This window comes from Perca fluviatilis, chromosome 9, assembly GCF_010015445.1.
Source record: "Perca fluviatilis chromosome 9, GENO_Pfluv_1.0, whole genome shotgun sequence".
Lineage (NCBI taxonomy): Eukaryota > Metazoa > Chordata > Actinopteri > Perciformes > Percidae > Perca > Perca fluviatilis.
The window spans coordinates 30,516,864-30,537,184 of record NC_053120.1 but is presented as its reverse complement, the minus strand read 5'-3'; the positions used below and the strand labels follow the sequence as shown (position 1 = coordinate 30,537,184).

The following is a 20,321-nucleotide window of genomic DNA, read 5'->3' as shown; positions in this document are numbered from 1 at the left end:
ATTGGTGCTTGCGCAGAGTGGGGAGGGACAAAGCCTACACAGAGGGTCACAAGACAATAGATGCATGAGTCAGGGCTATTCAGGTCTCCATTGCTAGAGCTATACAGTACTTTAGCTTCATGGCAAACATAGCCCTGTGAATAGAGGTGTTCCCCCTGACCACTGACAATAGTCACACTTTTAATTAACAGGCAGCGTGTGCAGAGAGGCTGACCTGCTGCAGAGATGTCAGTGTGTAGCCGGGGATATTAAGAGGACAACAATCTTCTCCCAGTGGTCCTATCAGGTGGTGGAAAGCAGTTGGGAGGGAAAAGTGTGTCAAAATGAAGGACTGACTGGAAGACTGGAGAATAGTGTGGGGTGTGACAGAGTGGCCTGAGGGTTTGTGTTAAATTGACCGAAGTTAAAGGGGTGCAGTTTGCAAATGTGATAAAATGTGCACAAAGCATAAACATGCAGCTCTACACTCCACTGAACTGATGTTAGAGTCCCTTCAGCTCCACAGTCTATGGCAGAACAATAGTTTTGTTTTTTCAATGACACTGAGGTTTTGCTGCTGTCTTTTTCAGAGTAGTTGGCAATCAGCAGAACTGAAACATTTTTAGAGCCAAGTGCACACTGGACTGGATGAGACACAAAACATGACAAAGTAAAGCTTTCATGTCACACAGGGAGGGGCCACTAAAAGTAGGTGAGATATAAGAGATACTGGATTAATGGCTTATCCCAGAGCTTCTCCACTGCACTGACAGGTAATACAATCACTGCAAACGATGCTGCTACAAAGCCAGCGTTATCCATCATCTGACTCAAGTGAGGGTTACATCAATGTAGGCCAACAAATCTGGCCTGACCTGGATGTAACATCAAACCTGAGGAGACTGAGAAAGGAGAGAAAGGACTGCTCAGAGCTGCATAACAGACTGATCAGGGTTCAGGGGCACATAACTTCCACTGACAAATTAGAGCAAACAAGAATGTTTATGTGCTTCTGACCTGATACATATAGACACTCATCCTCTTGTTTGAACACGGGGACCTGTGAATCCAACAAAGGCATGACAATTGGTTAACAATAGGACGAAAATGGACTAATGAGTGCAAATTAGGTCAGAGTAGTTATTGTAGGTATCTCTCGCAGTTTAAGCAGGGAAGTGTTACTACCCACAAAATATAGACTATATGTCATGAATACCAGCAGAAAGCATGCTATATTCAATAGGTAGATACTGAGGTTGAGTATACACTCTGTGTACTGTATGTATACACTCATACATAGTGCCCTACAATAATATATATGGACATATGAGATATAGCTAAATGCAATTTATTATTGAACATGAGTCATTTTTAAATATTTTGTCATACACACAACAGCTTATAGTATGAGACTTCACAATATAAGACAACAGTACTTATGTGATTAAAAGGTAGTTGTGAGGTTGAAGCCAGATCATTTCATTATTAAGGCCATGGCTAGTAAAATTTCAAATTAGTTGCTTATGTTTTGCATGAGCACCAACACAAAGTAAATAAAGTCACAGCTACCCACTGCCAGTCATAGGTTCTCATAATAAAATCAGAGGAAGTTTTAGAGCAGTTGTTAACATGGAATGTTTCAAACTAACATTGTCATCTGGTGTAACCAGGTTTCAAATTGCCTGTACAGTAATAAGCCTAGGCTTTGCAGACAGAACATAGTGACATTAGGAGCAGGAGCTGTGCATCAGTGGCAATGGACCTCCACTCTTTCTATTTGTCTCCATGTAATGGACAGCACAGTTAACCCGTCCGGCGACAGGATATTATTATCTCTGGTGCTCATTATCAGTAGCACACAACCTACAACAACTGTTTCCTGAAGCAAGCCTGATGAAAGTAAGAGGTGAAAGCTGAAAGCCTAAATCTGATTGGACCAATGATTGAGGGGGCTTGTTTATGCGTGCTGTGATAATTAGAGAGTCAGGAACTCTCCCATCGATGGCACAGCTCCTTTTAGGCCACAGCTTCAGGCAGATTCTTTGCTGTAACTGCTATCTGACTGCAAAGCAGAGAGGAATACAGTCCTTGAACTTTAGCAGGCATGCGAAAAGGTACGGGGGAAACACTGGCCTTAAGATAAGTTGTAAATAGTATTACTATCAGCTTTTTTTTTTATTCCACATAAATCCAAAGGAAAGCAGCAAGAGTTCAGGTATTCCCCTACAAAAAAGTGCAAGGCTTCTTGTCCTTGAAAGGGTTTTCTGAAGCGGGGATGCCCATGAGCAGCGGGTCATTCTTGGCATGTTCTCCACAGTAGCACATCAGGTCTGATAAAGCCTTGGACACCTGTAAAAAAATCAGTCCACATGCTGATCTACCTTGACATACAGGTCAACAAGTCACTCAGAATGGTGTGAATAACTGATTATAAAGGCACCTTTATCCTCTCGATGCTGGCCTCTATCCTCATCTGCTGCACCATCTGCCTGGCCTGAGCTATGCTACTAGAGCTCTGCATTTTTGATGACAATGCAGCTTTTGGACAGCTGTGCACAAACCTGGATTGAAACAAAATACACTTACTGTACATGCATTAATTAGTGTGGAGATGCAGTGTAATACATCTATTTAAATGATTCCTGGCAACAAGATGTTCCTGTAGGATCTAGGAATTAAGCACAAAGTCCATGCTGCTGAGAATACCACTGCCTTCAAAGTCAAAATAATTTAATTTTTTATTTTTATTTTTTATTTTTTATTTAACCTTTATTTAACCAGGAAAGTCCCATTGAGGTTAAAAACCTCTTTTTCAAGGGAGTCCTGGCCAAGAGGCAGCAAAAACACAATCAATTACAAGTATTTAAAAGTTATACAACACAAATAATTAGAAACATTTACAATTTGAACAGGTCATTTCAGGTTCTCTCAATCTGGACTTAAAAGCATTTAAGGAAATAAGTTCAGATAATTTCAAGTCTTTTTGCAAATAGTTCCATGCAGAAGGGGCAGAGTAAAACAAAAGCCCTTTTTCCCAGTTCTGTACGGGCAAATGGAACAAAGAGCAGCAAGTGATCATTTGATCGCAATGAATAAGAACCAACATTTCTCCGTGTGATTAAACTACAGATGTACGCTGGCAACAGACCAAGCATGGCCTTATAGATAAAAATATGCCAGTGCCCTGATCTCCTGTTGGACAACGATGGCCATCCCACTCTGGAATATAATTCACAATGATGGGTCGAGTTTTTACAATTCGTAATAAATCTCAGAGACGCATGATAAACAGTGTCAATCTTATGCAGACATTGTACTGAAGCGGTCCTATACACCAGGTCTCCATAATCTAAAACAGATAAAAATGTTGCAGTGACTAGCTGCTTTTTTGCTTTAAAAGAAAAACAAAATTTATTTGCGAAAGAAAAAGGACAGTAATCCTTTTAGAAACTAATGCCCTGTGATATGTTTAACTGTGCTGAGCGTCTTGCTTGCCCTACTCGCAGATTTTGTTGTTTTGTTAATTTTTGCAGGATATTTGTGCTTCTTCCAAAGAAGTAAGTAGTCTACCTATTTAAATGGTTTCTTCCACTTAGTCCAGTTATGAACAACATAGATCAAAGACTTGTAGCTGCGTTGTAGTTGTTAAAATTAGTGTAGTGATGTAATGCGATGAATGTGACAATTGAGAGTCTGCACAGCATGTGTATTTTAAAAAGTGGCGGTGCGAATGCAAACAGAAATAAAGCCCTTATGGTAGCTATGTAGTTCTAGAGGGATCTCCCCAGTTAAAGGCACACTATGCAAGATTTGTACCTTAATATAACAGCTTCAAAGTCATTTAAATGGTAAACAAAATCGTAGTAAGGCGAATCGCCCCGATAGCAAAGCAGGGGAGGGACGCCTCTGAGAAAACCAACAATGCAGGTTTGGTAGTTGGCACCCTGCCAAATCTTGTGAGAATCACGAATTTCTTTACTACTGTCAGTTCTGTGAACATCCCCTACACCCGCCAGAACCTTTTGGACATCGGTGACCAGCACCAGCAGGGCCGGCGATTGCTATAGGCGACCTAGGCGATTGCCTAGGGCGTCAAAAGTGTTGGGGGCGCCATGTCGCCCTTAGGTCTACTTCCCATTAATAATAGAATTAGAACGACAAGCGAAATAAAACGTGTTTATTAAACATGATCATCCTAGGGCGCCCCCTCAGCCACACGTTTACTTGTCAACCTTTCATTACGCGACTTTTCCAGTCTACGGGCAAACACACTTAGCTCTGAAGCAGACCTGTGCGTCGCGAAGTGTCCACTCTCGCTGTAAAAATAGAGACGAGCAGCGGCACAGACACGGAGCTGCTGCAGTGCGCCTTCCGTGGTCTGTGCAGCTTCAGGTTTATAATGGACGTGCTCTGTTGTGGGCATGCTGTGGCAGATGGGTCCCTATTTCTGCTTAGTTTTGTGTTTCCAACTCCGATGTAGAGCAGCGTAGCCTACAGCCACTTCCCTAAACTGTCTCATTCAGACACCAGCGTCTCAAACGGGGCTCTGTGTCTGTCAGCAGGTCTGAGATCTACCGTAACAACAGAGCAATCACGTAATGCACAGCAGACTATGGTGTAGGTGGATTATTTTCTGAAATATAGGGACTTTATTCTTGTAATAGCCTATTGTATTATCACTTTATTTTTCTCACAATATCACAACTCCTCCAAACCTCAGAGAACACAGATGAGATATACTGTATTTTGAATGTGCACAAAGTTTTGAACATGAGCAGAAATCTTGCTCAAACACATCTGAAATATTACAGTCCAGGGGTTTATTAATTCATTAAAATGAATTCATATATCATTCAGGTGAATCATTTTAATATGCATGTTTAAGGTGGTTACTTCCTCAACAAAAGAAGCAAAAGTGGGAAGAGTAAATGATGCCTAGGCTACATGTGTGCTAACTCAGATATAATTAGAAACATCGATCCAAAGGAGAATAAATAGATGAAAGCAATACAGAATGCCTGAGAGCCTTACTGCAAAATATTCCATTATGTTTTTATATTTGGATTGTAATCTCTGTTTCCCTTTACATAAAGATATTTCCAGCATAAATTGATTCAGAAAAAGGTAAAAAAAAATAAAAATTCACTGTTCAGTATTTAATGCTCAAAATTTTCAGGGGGTGGACCCCCAGACCCCCTCCATCATAAGTCACCATGCACATAAATCTGGAAACAAAACACTGGCCTTTGGGTTGCCAGACCAGTTATGATTAGACCAAATGTTGGTGCCATCTAACTTACATGGAAGCTAGAAACTAAAATGAACATACATTGCTACTCTATCGCTGACACAACGCTGTGGAGATCTGGTAATGTGAGACTGGGGGGGTGCAAAACTCAATCTCGCCTTGGGCAACCAAAGGGCTAGAACCGGCCCTGAGCACCAGATATCTATTTTGAGTGTCTTTCATTAAACACACAACATCCCAGACAACAAAGCGAGACCGCCGGGCTCTTCATGGATTGTTGTCAGGTCTAAGAGGCGGCCCAGACGGAGGAGGGAGAGGAATAGCGGGGCAGCAGGTCTGGTGTTATGCTAAAGCTAGCATAGCACACAAGCCACCTCTACCGAGCCTGTATCTCTCCAATGCCAGATCCCTGGTGCATAAAACGGGTGACTTGGAATTACAACTCTTTTTTTCTACCGAGAGAGCTAACAGTAGTGATCGTTACGGCTGTGTATATTCCACACGATGCCAATGTAAACACAGGGCTCGCTCTCCTGCTGGACACCATAAATGAACAGTAGCGGGCCCAACGTGACGGTGTTCACATAATCGCAGGAGACTTTAATAAGGCCAACTTGCCAACCCAACAAGCATGGAGCAAGTCACCCAGAGCAGTCACAATCTTCGACCATCTACCATGATATTGATGTGGTAGGGACCTTCTGACCTATTAGTCTTGATGTTCATCCTTTGTTCAGCAAGGTCCTGCGACATACAGTCTTCATCAGCATCCTGAAATAGCAAGAACATTGTGTATTTTAGACTTTACATCCAAAGGGGAAAATGTTAATTGTGTCTCCTAAACTGCAAATAGGGAGAAAACTCTTAGCTATCTTGTAAAGCTAAATTATTATGACTGTAAACAAAATAATAGACATATCATATTGCTGTTAGTAATGCATTTCTTGAGAGAAAGACAACTAAGATAACTTTTGAATTCTGCCATTGGGGAAATCAGATTGAGAAGGCAAACCTTTAGGAACACCTATTGTTGCAGTAGTACAGAAAATTACCTTAATGAAAACAACATATGTATACACTTAAACAGAGGCCAATGATTACTTGACTCAACAAAACTCCATAGCTTGTCAAGAATTACTGGGACAATAGTTATGACTGTATTTTGTGATTTGCCCTTCCCATGATATAGGTGGGAGAGATCAGAGGGATAGATCACATTCTTTAAATTTAAAAATGTATTTAGGCTACGTTCACACCGCAAGTCTTAATGCTTAATTCAGATTTTTTGCTCAGATCCAATTTTTTGTTTGGCTGTTCACATTACCTTTTAAAATATGGCCTATATCAGATTCCAGTGTGAACTGTTTGCAGTTTCGAACTGACCCACATGTGCAAAAGAACAATAACAATGACATCAGATGCAGCACGCTGTTGCACTAAAGTTAGGTAGGTTATAAAGAAAGTAAGCATTTTCGCTTTTATTTAAAAATGTTTGTGTAATGGCAGCCGTAACATTAATGAGCACGTGCTGAGGAGAAGAATGAAGCTTTAAGGCTCTTCACCTACCTTTGACACTGCAGCCACGTTCGCCTGTGTCCCCGTTCCTCCATTTCGTTTGCTATTTTTCCAAAACGGAACGATTACGGTATGATCCTTCTAGTTTTGATTGAATTGAAGTATCTCCCCATACACTAATTAAGTCTAACACCTCACTCTCCCTCCATTGACTTGCTCCATTACTGTTCTCCATTTGGTAGGCCTAGTCAAGTTTTTAATTTTACCGTCTGTGTCTAGGGCTAACTCCCGCCGGTGCATAATTGTGACAAATGTCAATGTAGATTGATGTAAAAGTCGCATCAAATCCACCTTGGTTGTACACACTGCGGCCGCATTGAAAAATCGGTTGGGGCTACTGGTGGACGCCGCTCCTCACTCAGACACTGCAAATCGTCAGCAATGAAAAGGGAACTCCCTGCTGAGTTCAGTGATACCTCACACAAGACTCTACGTCCTACAGTTCATTAGCTGTGAGAGGGGGCGTGGCCAAAGAATAGGGGTCGGGGCAAACCTTTATCACTAAAAAAGGAAGTCTCTGCTAAATTCATTGATACCTCACATAAGACTCTACCTTAAACGGGTCATAAGTTATAAAAAAGGGTCGTGGCTACAGCATAGGGGGCGGGTCAAACCATCAACAATCAAAAAGAAACTCTCTGCTGAGTTCAATGATACCTCACACAAGACTCTACCTTAAACTGTTCAAATGTTATGAAAGGGGACGTGGCCTCAGTAAGTGGGCGTGGTTAATGTATAGGCAGCAGCTCAGTATCACATGATGTTTGTCATATAAGGCTGATTTCCTGTTGCCAACGGGGGGTGCTATGACCAAAAGTCAATATTATATATAAAATGATGTTTTTTGTATGTCTAGACATGCTACATATGTGTACCAAGTTTCGTGAGTCTACGTTAAATGTGCTGCAAGGGCTAAAAAAAAAAATATTTTGTAGGGGGCGCTAGCGAGTGATTTTTGTGCGCCTATTCCCGAAACCTTTAAAATACGTAATTTTTCACCAGAATTGGCTGCCAATTTTGGTGAGTTTTTAAGTATGTTAAGCCCCTCAAAACGGCGATTAATTTGCCGGAAGAAAGGAAAGGAAGAATTCCTTCAGTTTCAATAGGGCCTTCGCTGCTGTCGGCACACAAAAAATCTGATCTGAGCAAGATTTGAGTGTTCACACTACTTCTGAAGAAGTCTGACCTGGTTTGGTTACTTGACCCCCAAAAAAAATCTGATTTGGGCCACTTTTGCCTGCAGTCTGAATAGCCTTACTGTTTTAAAGCAACACTAAAGCACTTTTCCCGCTTCGGTTCATGTCGTAATGTCGCCACGTGGCGTCGCCTAATTGCGAGAATGTGCCGTACTATCACGAGAACAACATCACACGCTGTAAAAAAAATAAAGGTTGGGTTTAGGAAAAGAACACTGGGAAAGGCTTTAGTAACACAAAAAAGCGACAAAAACACGCTCAGGAAAACAATAAACGGTTGGGTTTAGAAAAAAAACGTCTGAAAATCGCCACACGGGGGATGCGATCCCAGCTGTCCTGGGTGTAAAGTCCTGTGTTTTACCCACCCACCACCCCAACCAACCTCCCTCCCCGGACTTACGTCCCTTTATACTACTCGCTATGGTGACAATTCACTCGTAATGTAGGTCAATGGCGGGCGAATTGCGTTAATAAACACGCAAAAAAGCGATTATGCGTCTTGATAACACACCAAAATGGCATACGAATTGGCGTGTCATACATACGCCACTTTATAAGATCAGTCTGCATTATCTCTCATTCTACAACTACAGATCCACTACCTGATCCAAGACTGTATGGGTGTGCAGCCTCCTGTGTCATGCCCTCTCTTCTCATGCCCTCCTGCTATCGCTGGTCCGCTATGTCTCCTTACTACTTTGGTGTTTTGGGTGTTTTTTTAACTAAACAGTAATGGCAATCATACAAATGAATAAAATACTTTACTTAAGCAATTGTATTTGCAGCAATTTCCCAGTAAGTGTGAAAACAATATAGAATATAAAAATAAAAAGGAGTCTTGGAAAGAGTGTAACATGTTTCTTTTTTTATTCTTGTGTGTGCAGATCCTCCTTATCCCTCCTCAGAATCCTGCCCTTAGTTGGCAGAAATGGCTGCAGAATCCAGGGTGGTCTTCAGAATAAATCCCCCGCAGCTCAACCCGCCTTCCTCTTCCAACGTAACCTGTGGGTATAGATCAAAAGCATACCGTGTTTCGCTATCATACAGTGTATCATTTGTTTTCGTCCTTTTTGTCAAAAAGTGACAACTCAAACAGCCATCCAGTTTCAAAGCACATTATACAGTATAAATACCCAGCATGCAGCTCTTGTATGGACAATAGCACTGGGAGCTGTTCAGCACTGAGTACAATGTCCGGAATTCTTTTTTGTATTTGGTGGAGAACCTGCTCCAATTAGTCACACCCGTATTACAAAATTTTAGGATGATCAAATTGAACACTATGCTTCATGTGATAAATATGCTGAAACGTTCAAAGTTGGCAACTATTAAAGCATAATTTTGTACTTACTGTCAAGCCACAGAAAGTGAGCTCTTTCCCGGAAGTTTTCATCAGTGACTATGTCTCTGAAGGAGGAGCAGACTAGAGCCAAGGTCATCAGTGCCTTATCGCCATCCTGGAGGACCACCTCAAGCAATATGTCTTCGAGACAACATCTTGTAATCTGCAAAGCATATCGTAGACAAATGTAAAAATAACTTCTATAGTATTTTGTTGTAAGCGTTCAAATTCAGAAACATTTATGTTATTTTATGTCCCATGCTATGGTAGTTTCTTTCTGACTTCCAGAATCCCCATTTCCTTGGTCAGGTCAACAGTTTCCTAAATGAACACTTATTTTGAGAATTCATTATGGAGACAGTTTATAGTATTTTGAGAGTACAAGGCATCAAGTTTACTTCATTCACACTAACCGACTGTTCAGGAGGGATTGTCCCGGGCAATCCTGCAAAGATTAAATATTTAAAAGTCAGTACAAAGTATGCATATGAAGTCAGAGGTTTGGATCCAAGATTAATCAAATTATATAATAAAGAACCATTAACATGCAGGTCACAACATTAGATTTGTCAGCAACTAATGACTATCAAAATGTGATTCTTATGACGGGACCTTCAGATTTCCTTTTCTGTGCCAACCTTTAAAACGGACAGATTTTCTTAAATTACATGTTAGAGATTAGGAAGAATAGTAATTTGATCTATATGTATGATTTTGGCTTTGTTACACATTTTTTATGTTACAGTTGTACATATGATAATGAAATCAGACATACCTGGCAACTGAATGACCAGACAGGAGCAACAGGCACCACCATGTTCTGATTGTGGCCATGTCATCCTAGAAATACAATATTTCAAACAAAGAAGTCATGTTCTACAAAAACAGTGCACTGTAATATGTCTGGAGACTTTCTGGGCACTTACAGTTGTGAAGTCAAAATCTGTCCCCAGCACAATGTAAAGAGCATACTGTAATAAAACAGTAAACGTATTGGTCTGTACAAGTCTGCGGTGTGTTATTTTTTTTAAAGACACTGATGTGTACCTTAAAATCACAGAAAGAAACCATCAAAGTCTGCAACCATAAATTGCTCTATAATGTTAGATAATATTCGCTAACAAATGTCAACAGAAAACGCTGATGCAGTTTTAAATGAAAAGTCACGTATATATTCATCAAATATACGTTAACATCAGGGATACAACAATAACATCCAGAAATCAGCAAACTATTTGTATGGCTAAAATTGTTACTTTAACAGTTTAAATGATTTTCAATTGATTGCAACAAAAAGTGCTTTAGTTCTATTTACCTTGGACCTTGGAAGCCGCAACTGGAATGACGTCATACCTGAGTTGAATGTGTACTATTTAAAAGTCGGATTTTCATTGCTTTCATTAGCTCTAGCTCGGTTAGCTATTGTTAGCAACCAGTTGATAACAACGCATTACGCCGTTTTTTGTGCATGCAAACAGCGTAATAACATGTCCACAGATAGAAGTTGGACATGCCTGTGTGAACAACGATGATTTAGTGACACAAATGAGACAGAAGTGCTTATAACTTTATGTTACTGCAGCTTTCACAACTGTTGATACAGGGGGCAGCCATGTTAGATTTTGAACTCGGGCTACTGCGAGGTTGTACGAGTTCCGAGCTCGTCAATAGGAGGTCAGGGGGCATGTTTCCGACTTTGACCTCGTAAAAAACGAGTTCAGAGGTAAACAGAACGCGGCACTAGTGTTGCTTTAAAGTGCCCATGTTATTTTCTGTCTCTGGTGCTTCCACACGCATACAAACTTTGAAAGAAATCCATCCATGCTGTTTTGAGTGAGATACGGGTTTCTGAATGTGTCCTGCCTTCAGTCTCCGGGTGAGCTGGTCAAAATCTGCACGGCTTTCTACGTCACTAGCCGAAACGAGCTGGCTAACCGCAACCGTTAACATGCTAGCGCTAGCATGCTACCTCGTTCTCAATGGCAAAGAACTGCTACAACACACACAAGTTCACCATAATCTACAAAAGAACTACTTACATGTGCGCCCTCGTTTTGAAGTTTCCCAGCTAATCCTGCCTTGTAACTGACCCTAGTTGGAGAAACAGCCTTTCTTTTACTGTCGATGGAGCTAGCTGACATGATCTACGATCTGAGCTACTGCGCATGTGCGAGTGCAATCAAAGATAGTACAGAAGAAAAGATGCCTCGCTCTGTAGCTAAAACAGAGACCTGAACACAAGGTGAAAAGAGGAGCTGCACCAGTGAGAGAGAGCTGTGAAGTACAACAAAATTATGGTGTTTTTTGAAAATTAAACCATGTAAACCTATTCTGGTACAACCTTAAAATACAATTATGAACCTGAAAATGAGCATTATATGGGCGCTTTAGAGTTGATCTGTAGATTCCCCGAAGTACACAATCAAATGCCGAATGACAGCTTCAAGTCAAATATTACAAATCTACGCTGTTCTTACAACATTTTTAAAAGCGAGAAGCAACCTAATTCTGATCATAATTTTATATCATTTTATGACCTCCATGTTAGCTATCTTCTTGTGATATGTTTTGACTAGCATTCTACAATCTTCAATGTTAGTAACAGCAAGTTATTTGAATAAAAACTGTTACTTGATTAGGCTACAATATGCTAAAGAAAATGAATTGCAGTATATGTACAATGTCAATTACTCACCTCTGAGAGCAAAACTGTTCCTAACAGTCTCTAGGTTGGCTATTGCTAACGTTAGCTAGATTGTCAAGGTGGGGGACAGACAAAAGCTGAGGCCAGGAAAATTGGTAAAAGTAGATCAGCTGGTAGCCCTACTGTATATCACTATAGGCCTACTTAGTAAAGTCCCATGAAATTGTGACATTGATCCAGCCACTTTTTCAGTTCTGCCATGCTTTTAGTCGAATCAGAGATAATACAGACTGACTTTGAATGACTGACTTCAGACTAACTTCTAGCTACATTTTGCTACAGCTCAGTAAAGTATGTATGTTTAGTAACTTGGAGTAACACAACACAATGTTCAACTGCTTAAGATACTTGGTTATGTATTGTTCATTTACTACCAATGCTTAAACAGGTCTTACCTTTGGGAAAACAGCAGTCCTGAAATGTGTGGCAGATGATTGATGTAACGTCCATGTGCCGCAAAATGGCTAAACGTGTAAGGTGATTAAAACCAAAGTAATAAGTAAAAGTTATCAATTTTCTGCAACTTTGACTTTCCGTATAAAATCCAATTATATTCTACTCAGTGATTCAAAGCTGTAAAATGCAATAAATAAATAAATAATTCAAATTTGTTGAATTGAGCTTAATGTGATTTCAAACTGTGCATAGTCTTTTTTATTATGTAAAGGTTACTATTGTTTTTTTTTTAATTAAATATTAATTAACATCAGTCTTAGTTTTTACAGGGTGAATACAGGTGCAGCAGCCATGGGCAGTATAAGAAAAATAATAATAATAATGTTTTTTTTACATTAAAGCATGTAAACATTTTCTGAAAATGCTATATAATAGTTTTAATGATGAATGATGGTGTAAGATGAAAATGTTATCATCATCACCAAATGAATCATGCTATGGGGGGCAGTAATTTTACAGGCTAAGTGAGCAGCTGGCTAAAGGAAAAGTGAGGGAATTTCTTTACAAAATGTTAAAAAAAAAATATCAAAGCTGCATCATAGGTTGCAGCACATATTTCAATGAATGACCAGCTTTATGCACAATATTGCAGAAATTATAAGAAGTGAAGTTACTAAAATGTTACTGCACAAATGTGTGTAACTGTGTAACTTCCCAGAAGTGACAGTTGACTTAATCTGGAATTGACTCAATGTGCGTAAAAGCTGTGGCCCAACCTAACGGACTCCTGTTTCACAATTCCCACTTCCAGGACACAATGGTTTTCTTTTACTGGCTCATTACGTCATTCCCTGAACTACTTGAAAGAGGCTGCACTGTTGCAATTTTCTACCTTTCACTCTGGCCAACAGCAGTGCAGAGCTCAAAGGGGCAGCTGCCTTTGGACCCTGAAGTTTCTTTTCTGTTTTCTATTAAAAATAAATCTTAAAAAAACATCATGTGTTCAATTCATATTAGAACACTGTACATGCTGTTGAGCAATAAATGAGAATTTCTCTGTGTACCCAACAATATTTTAGCATTGATAACTTGCAGCTTTTGTTGCTGGAACAAATTAAGAAAACACAGCAGAAAGTGGCTCTGTAGGACTGTGGTGTGGTAATTGTTTGCTCTGTGCTTTGGTGCAGGATATTACAAAGGCGGGGGGACACGCTAAAACGGAAGGCAGATGAAACATGGACTAAAGATCCGACTACAGAAGGGAGACAAGACCATGCATCCCTCTAATCCCCCCCACCCACTCCCTTCCGCTTCCTACACAGGAAGCAGTATCGCCAGTTACCCTCTAAAGTATAAATGATTAAATATGTGGAGGCTTTAAAAATAGAAGCTACACAGATGGGCCAGTAACCAAAGAAACAGAAAGCATAGCTGCAGAGTGACTATTCAAGCCTGTCTAAAGAAACATTATATTAAAACACCTCAATTGCACTTTTTGTAACAGTCAGACTATACAAGCTGATTTCATAGTTTTAATTTTCTTGACCTGTGCACAAATTCCACTTAACACTCAATGTTGTGGCTCTCTTATCAACACAGCTGTAGTATTTAAGCCTTCAGCTGCAGGGGGAAGGCATGGGTGGACACAGGAAAAGGGAGAGCTGCGTCACAGATGGTCTGTTCCTCACCAACCAACATCTGCAGGGACTCTGTGTGACGCCAGCGGCTACTATAAAGCTCTATATGTTTCAAACGTGCTGTAAAGATGTTAACAAAGCTTTTCTATGTAACTGCTCCATTGTTGTGTATGAGGTTGTATTATTGCCTTGAAAGTGGCAGTAATGTAGTAGTAACCTGACAGCACTTGATCATAGCTGATATATACTCAACTGTTATGCTTTGAACAGTGCAAAGATGAAAATGAAAGATACAATTGTATTACATTAAATCACTTTCTTTGATCTGTGTCTTTCTTTTGAACTCTTATTCTCCATCTTGTCTCATTGTTTGTAATCACAATGCAATGTGAGTGTAAGGCCCCGTCCACACGTACCAAAACGATCTTTTTTTTACCCGTCTTCCCTGGATTCGTTTCAAGAATAGTTGCGTCCAAACGAATCCACTTGTAAATGACTCAATACGCTACTTCATATGCCAGGCCTATAGGCGGCGCTGTTTCTGCTACAGAAATTTACCAAAAAAACGGAGAAGAAGAGCATAGTCACTTCTACTTCCCATCATAACATGACTAGCTAGATTATCATTTTCTCTTAATACATCCGTGGACTATAATACCTTTCACCACTGCTCATTTTATAAAGGCTGCCGCAAGAAAACGTATCTTTGTTTACGTTGTATAATGTGCAGTTGGATTGCTTTTTATTTTGCATGATTGCAGCGCGCTAACGTTAGCGCGCTAACGTTCGCTAGCTCTAACATCGGCAGTCAAACAAACATCAATGATCCATGAATGATGTCTTTTTAATAATCTATACGTTTTTCTTGCAGTAGCCTTTCTACAATAAGCCGTGGTAAAAGTTACTATAATCCGTTCAGGGAGTTGATAAGCAGACAGATTAGCTAGCTAGTTGATAAGTTATCTACTTCCACTTTATAAACAGATAACCATAGCAGCTAGTACGTTAGCGCGTTGCTACGGTAGGCGGTCAGCTACTTTAGCGATGTTTAACGTTGGCTACATAACGTTAGCAATATGTCTTGTGTAGAATCCAGAGGGAAGGGTCAGTAAGCAGAGACACAGTATTTAGATGAAGTGAGTTGGTTTGACCATGGAGATGGGACATGCTCGCTTAGCTTCACCTCAGTTGTGTGCGTCAGCGGCCGTGGGAGAGGGTGTAAAAGAGGGGTGTGGCGATGACATCATCGATACGGATCCGTATTCACCATCCATACGAAGCCAAACGAGAGCCGTTTTCGGATTTTTTCACCCTGAGACCTGGTTTCAAAAAAGTGCGTTTTCAGGCAGTGCGTTTGCAGGATTCGTCTGGACGGTCGGCCCAAACGATGCAAAACATGTGCGTTTGCACAAAAAAACGTTTCCGTGTGGACGGCCCCTAAGTCTTGTGCAGTTATACTGTCCTGTAACGGAATGATAAAAGTTGCAGTGAAACAAAATTTCTCCTCATGGCTTTGAGCAAGTATAGCCTATTAACATTATTTTCAGGTTGTAGTAAATATGCACATATATATAAATAAATATATTGGTTCATCCCCTTGGTGTGGACACACACCACACTCTGCTGTGCAGCTTTTTTGAAGGAGCAGCCTGATTTAAGTGAGGTCCTAAGCCTCAAATGTGCTGAATTTTAAATAATCCTGTTTCCGGGTAGTGTGGTGGGCAGCTTTACAGTAACCCTGCTGGTTCTGAGGAATTATAACATTCTCACAGACCATCTTGATCTAATGGGCTTCATAAATGTGAATTTTCTATTATGATGTCCCTATTTATAGATATACACTAACAGTAGATTCTAGCCTTTGCTGTATAATAAAACATTGCAAATGAAAGGAATAGTGGAATACTTTGGTAAACATGCTTATTCGCTGTCTTGCTGAGAGGAAGAGGAGGAGATTAATACCATGCCTGTACGTCAAACTTTGAAGCTATAGCCAGCAGCCAGTCAGCTTAGTTTAGCATTAAGACTGGACCCAGGAAAAACAGCTAGCCTGGGTCTGCCAAAGGGGAAAGACGTCTGCCTACCAAAAGCTCTAAAGCTCACTAATTAACACATTATATCTCATTTGTTAAATCCCCCCCCCCCCCAAAAAAAACTGTAAAAAGTTATGAGTCTGGCTTGCTGTTTTCCCAGTTATCAATCTGCAAAGCTAAGCGAACTGTCTCCTGGATGTAGCAGAACAGACATGGTGGAGATTTAGATTTATTGCTGAAACCACCACTACAATAGTCTGTATCTACAACATTCCACTTCTGGGATTGCTCTGTTGCCGACGGAAATTCTGCCGGATGTCACTCTTTTCGGCCGGATGTCCGTTACCATCCACTTTCTTTGTGTTGTAATTTTAAACTCCGGTGGATTTATGAGGAATATGGTTAACTGCTCATCAGATCTCTGTAGGGTAACTCCAGACAGCAAGCTAGACTATCTGTCCAATCAGAGTTTTCTGTTGCACGACTAAAACTTTTGAACGTACATATGTTCCAACAAAACAAGTTCCTTCCTGAGACTGAGATTTTGCAGAGGCACCATGGCTCTGTCCGGCACTTAGCACCGCCCAAGACGATTGTGATTGGTTTAAAGAAATCTGAAGCTGCATAAGGAAAATATAAACATCTTTTAAGCTATTGCCTAGTTGCCATTTTATTTTATTTTGGGATCAAGACCTCAGTAAGAAGGCGATTTAGAATGCCCCAACTCAGAGTTGTTTCCCGTATCTGTGTAATGATTCCAATAGGAGAAGTGAACATTAACACTCAGATTATGACCGATTCTTTTGGCCCATAGTCACCAAAGTAAATATTGGACACATTTTTCGCATGTCACATATCTACTGAATATTCTGACAATAAAATGAAATTTTTTAGACGGACAAATCAGGAGAAAATGAACTTTGTATGAGACCTGTTTCTGTCTCAAGAACACAATATCTCACAATATCTGGCAACACAAATACGCTAACTAACATTCACAAATGCCGTAACAAAACTATTTCGTAATGGCTTTTACCTGCATAAATACCTAATGCTAGAAAAAGAAAATATTAATAAATCATGCAAATACAACTTTTCATCCATCCACATGACACTCACTACACTTACAACCGAGACCACGCCCATTTACTAGACAGGAAGTGTGTACCGTTTCATACCATTGGCGCAGCGTGTAATGCGCTATCTTTAGTTATAGAGAATCTTTGCCTCAGTCAAACAAATGTATGGGTGAAAAGAGTCTTCATTCCAGTAAAACAAACAGGGAAATGTGTCACTGCAGGGTGTGTAATTCTTTGTATGAGGACTTAGCCTAAAATCCCTCTAGCCAAAAGAATGTCTGCAATGCCTTCAGCTGTGGTGTGCCTGTCTGCATCCAGCATGTGTACCTATGTGTGGTAAATGTAAACATGTGGCACACTGAAAGCATTGATAAAAATATATTTGAAGTCTTACAGTGATGTGATTTATTTGATATGGCTATGGGGCTTTACACAGGTGGGCTCCCACAGTGCCAACAGAGAGGTTCTGCAGAGTTTATGACAGCATCAGTTGCCCTGTGGTGTGTAACTGTGTGTGCACAGTGCTCAGATCTGCTGCCCCAACAAATACACTAATAATTTACTCACTCCGGATTAATATCAACAGCATAACAGGACTAAATTTGTGTACTGAACAGTGGGGCAATACTTAAACTCATAAAAGCAGAGTGGAGTATTGTACATCTCTAGGTGATATTGCCAAAATGTTCTAATCAATCATAAATCATAAATATAAATCACAAAATGGCAAATTAAGTCACATATCAAATATTGCAAAAGATGAGTGGAGCTGGAAAATTTAACAAAACAATTTTGTGTCATTTATTAAGGAAAGATGCCAAATTTGCCTTGCTTCTAGTTCTCAAGTGCTTTTCATTTTCTAGGCTTTATACAATTTCAAATGTAATACTTTTCATTTTTTTGCTGTTGGTTGGACATATTTTACATTAAATTATTAATCGATTAATCTAAGAATTACTGTCAGATTAAAGGATAGGTTTACTTCTTTTTTTTACATCTGTCTTAAAAGAATACTTACATGTCCATATGTATATTGTTTCAGATATTATTTAAGATATCCCTTCTTAACAGGATTCCAATGTAAGACATAGGGGATAAAAATGCATTATCAACCTTAGCAAAAGCTTGTTTATTTAGTCTACCCAGAGTGCAGATGCCTCATAATAGCTTTGGCTGAATGTTAGAATGCATTTTTTTGGAAAAAACAACAACTGATCAGGAACAAAAACAGAAATCAAAAACTATGTTAATATCCCATATGGGCATTTGAGAAATGTTTTAAGACAAACTTGTGAACCCATTGAGCAATGAACTCAATCCCGGAACCCATCAGCTATCATCTGGCCATGATTTAACCTCTGGGGGCCAATATTTCTGGGGTTCTGGTGTTGCTGGTGGATATCCGGGCTAAGACTTTCTCTCCCGTGCGCTGGTTTTTAGGTCCAGATGTAATTTTGGCTAATCTCCATAAACATATATCTACATATGGATGCAGATATATGTTAGCCCATGGGTTCCAAGATTGCATTTTGGCCAATGCGTTTGGCCTCTTTAGCCAGAATGTTTACCTGCATGCAACCAAAGCCAGCTCATACAAAATACAAAAATCTTCTTCTGTATTAATATGGAGATATCTGTTTATAGAGATTACAATTAACTGTTTTCCACTATTATGCGTTATATCTGACATATCTCCTCACCACTGAGGGGAAACATAAACTTCAATAACTCCTTGCATTTATTACATATTGTAATATAAGACAATACAAGCAATGCAAGGTACATTTTGCTCACAGATTACAGAGGTGTTAGTCAGTGTCTGTAACACAGAAGGCAGGCAGAGTGCTGCAGCCTAAATGATTAGTTATCAGCTGTCCAGTTCGAAAAATGTATGTCCATGGGACACTGAGCAGCTCCATTATCTGTCTGTTACACTGCTATACTGCTTGGCAACAACACCGGCAGTCTCCACAGTCTGCTCCTAGGCTGGGATCTGCAGTAAGCTCTGAGGCTTAAGCACATTTGAGAGGCACGGTGACAATGCAGACAGACTATCAGTGCTGTGCCACACTCATGATTGCTATTTGGCATTGTGTAGAACAGAGGCACCGGGACAGGAGGCCAGAGCTTTTACAAGTTTAACTGCGCCCTCATGAACGTTAATCTCAGACAGCCTGATGCTATCTGGGAGCCAGACTGTCCAGTCAGGCGTGCAAAGGAAAGAGACAGAGGCCTCCCAAAGAGAAACAAACACACACAGTATCGCTTCTGAGTTTGGTGAAGACAAACTGTATGACTGATGCTACAACATTCCAATCTGCAGGAACATCATCTTTTACAAGCTTTGTTGGTGACAGCTTTTTAAAGACATCATGGGTGCCGTCCAAAACAACTTTGAAGACCTAATGTGTGAAGTCAACCGACATAAAAAGAAACACAGAAGGCGTTGGTGTTTGCATTGCAGAGTAAAACAGGAGATGAAGGTTCCAAGCCGTTGAGTCACAGGCTGTGAGTTTCTGTCTGGGCTCCACACTCCACTGTACACCACTGTCTCCTGAGCTCTGCAACGACATGCAACACTTTTGCCTAGGGTGAGGTCAGCTGTAGGACAACAGATTCTCACTCCAGTTTCTGTCATCCTGTCCTTTCTTCCAACCTGGGCCCCATGTGCAGAAAAACAGGTTCCTTTGTGTCTGTGTGTGTGTGTGTGTGTGTGTGTGTGTGTGTGTGTGTGTGTGTGTGTGTGTGTGTGTGTGTGTGTGTGTGTGTGTGTGTGTGTGTGTGTGTGTGTGTGTGTGTGTGTATGTGTGTGTTTGTAACCAGCAGACAGTCACAGACGTTTAAAAAGTTCAAAGATCTGAGTAGTGTGCTTCTGATTCTCTGAAAAAAATCTATCCATCTATCTTCACACACCCTGCAGATAGGTATAGTGAATAACATCCATGGATTAGGGCTCTCTTTGAAGTTTTCTTTAATGTGCTTGGAAGTCAATGGAAGACAAGCAGCTAAAACGCCCTGTACCAGGTGCTACAAGCTTCTACCACACATCATGATGCATGTGCTCAGAGTTTCCTCACTGCTCTGCTTTGATTGTTTTCCAAAAAATCGGTAGCCTAGATATTGCTTTGATTT

At 40.3% G+C, this 20,321-nt stretch overlaps 1 protein-coding gene and 1 long non-coding RNA gene across 3 annotated transcripts; one reads left to right on the top strand and one right to left on the bottom strand.

The window, feature by feature from the left end:
- Positions 1 to 1,311: 1,311 nt before the first annotated feature.
- On the bottom strand, positions 1,312 to 7,217 carry gng12b (guanine nucleotide binding protein (G protein), gamma 12b). Of its 2 annotated transcripts, XM_039812323.1 has the most exons (4): positions 6,794 to 7,217; positions 5,934 to 5,998; positions 2,420 to 2,540; positions 1,312 to 2,328 (listed from the first exon to the last, which is right to left on the bottom strand). In XM_039812323.1, exons 2-4 carry the CDS (start codon positions 5,978 to 5,980, stop codon positions 2,203 to 2,205), a joined length of 294 nt encoding a protein of 97 aa, XP_039668257.1. In that variant the 5' UTR covers positions 5,981 to 5,998; positions 6,794 to 7,217; the 3' UTR covers positions 1,312 to 2,202. The 2 variants fall into 2 exon arrangements, with proteins under 2 accessions (XP_039668257.1, XP_039668256.1); XM_039812322.1 differs by lacking the exon at positions 6,794 to 7,217 and having other exon boundaries at positions 5,934 to 6,467.
- Positions 7,218 to 8,598: 1,381 nt separating this feature from the next.
- LOC120566079 lies at positions 8,599 to 10,343 on the top strand. The gene is made up of 3 exons (XR_005640330.1): positions 8,599 to 8,673; positions 8,883 to 9,002; positions 9,357 to 10,343. It is a non-coding gene; the product is annotated as an uncharacterized LOC120566079 (long non-coding RNA).
- Positions 10,344 to 20,321: the final 9,978 nt, after the last annotated feature.

What these genes read in the sequence shown, in the direction of transcription:
- gng12b (XM_039812322.1), bottom strand. Translation starts at nt 6,016, where the DNA reads ATGTTCTTGCTATTTCAGGATGCTGATGAAGACTGTATGTCGCAGGAC. An exon ending in ATGAACATCAAGACTAATAG is followed by an intron (nt 2,541 to 5,933) that starts GTCAGAAGGTCC and finishes GTTTCAATCCAG; the next exon opens with GTTTGTGCACAGCTGTCCAA. An exon ending in CCAGCATCGAGAGGATAAAG is followed by an intron (nt 2,329 to 2,419) that starts GTGCCTTTATAA and finishes ATTTTTTTACAG; the next exon opens with GTGTCCAAGGCTTTATCAGA.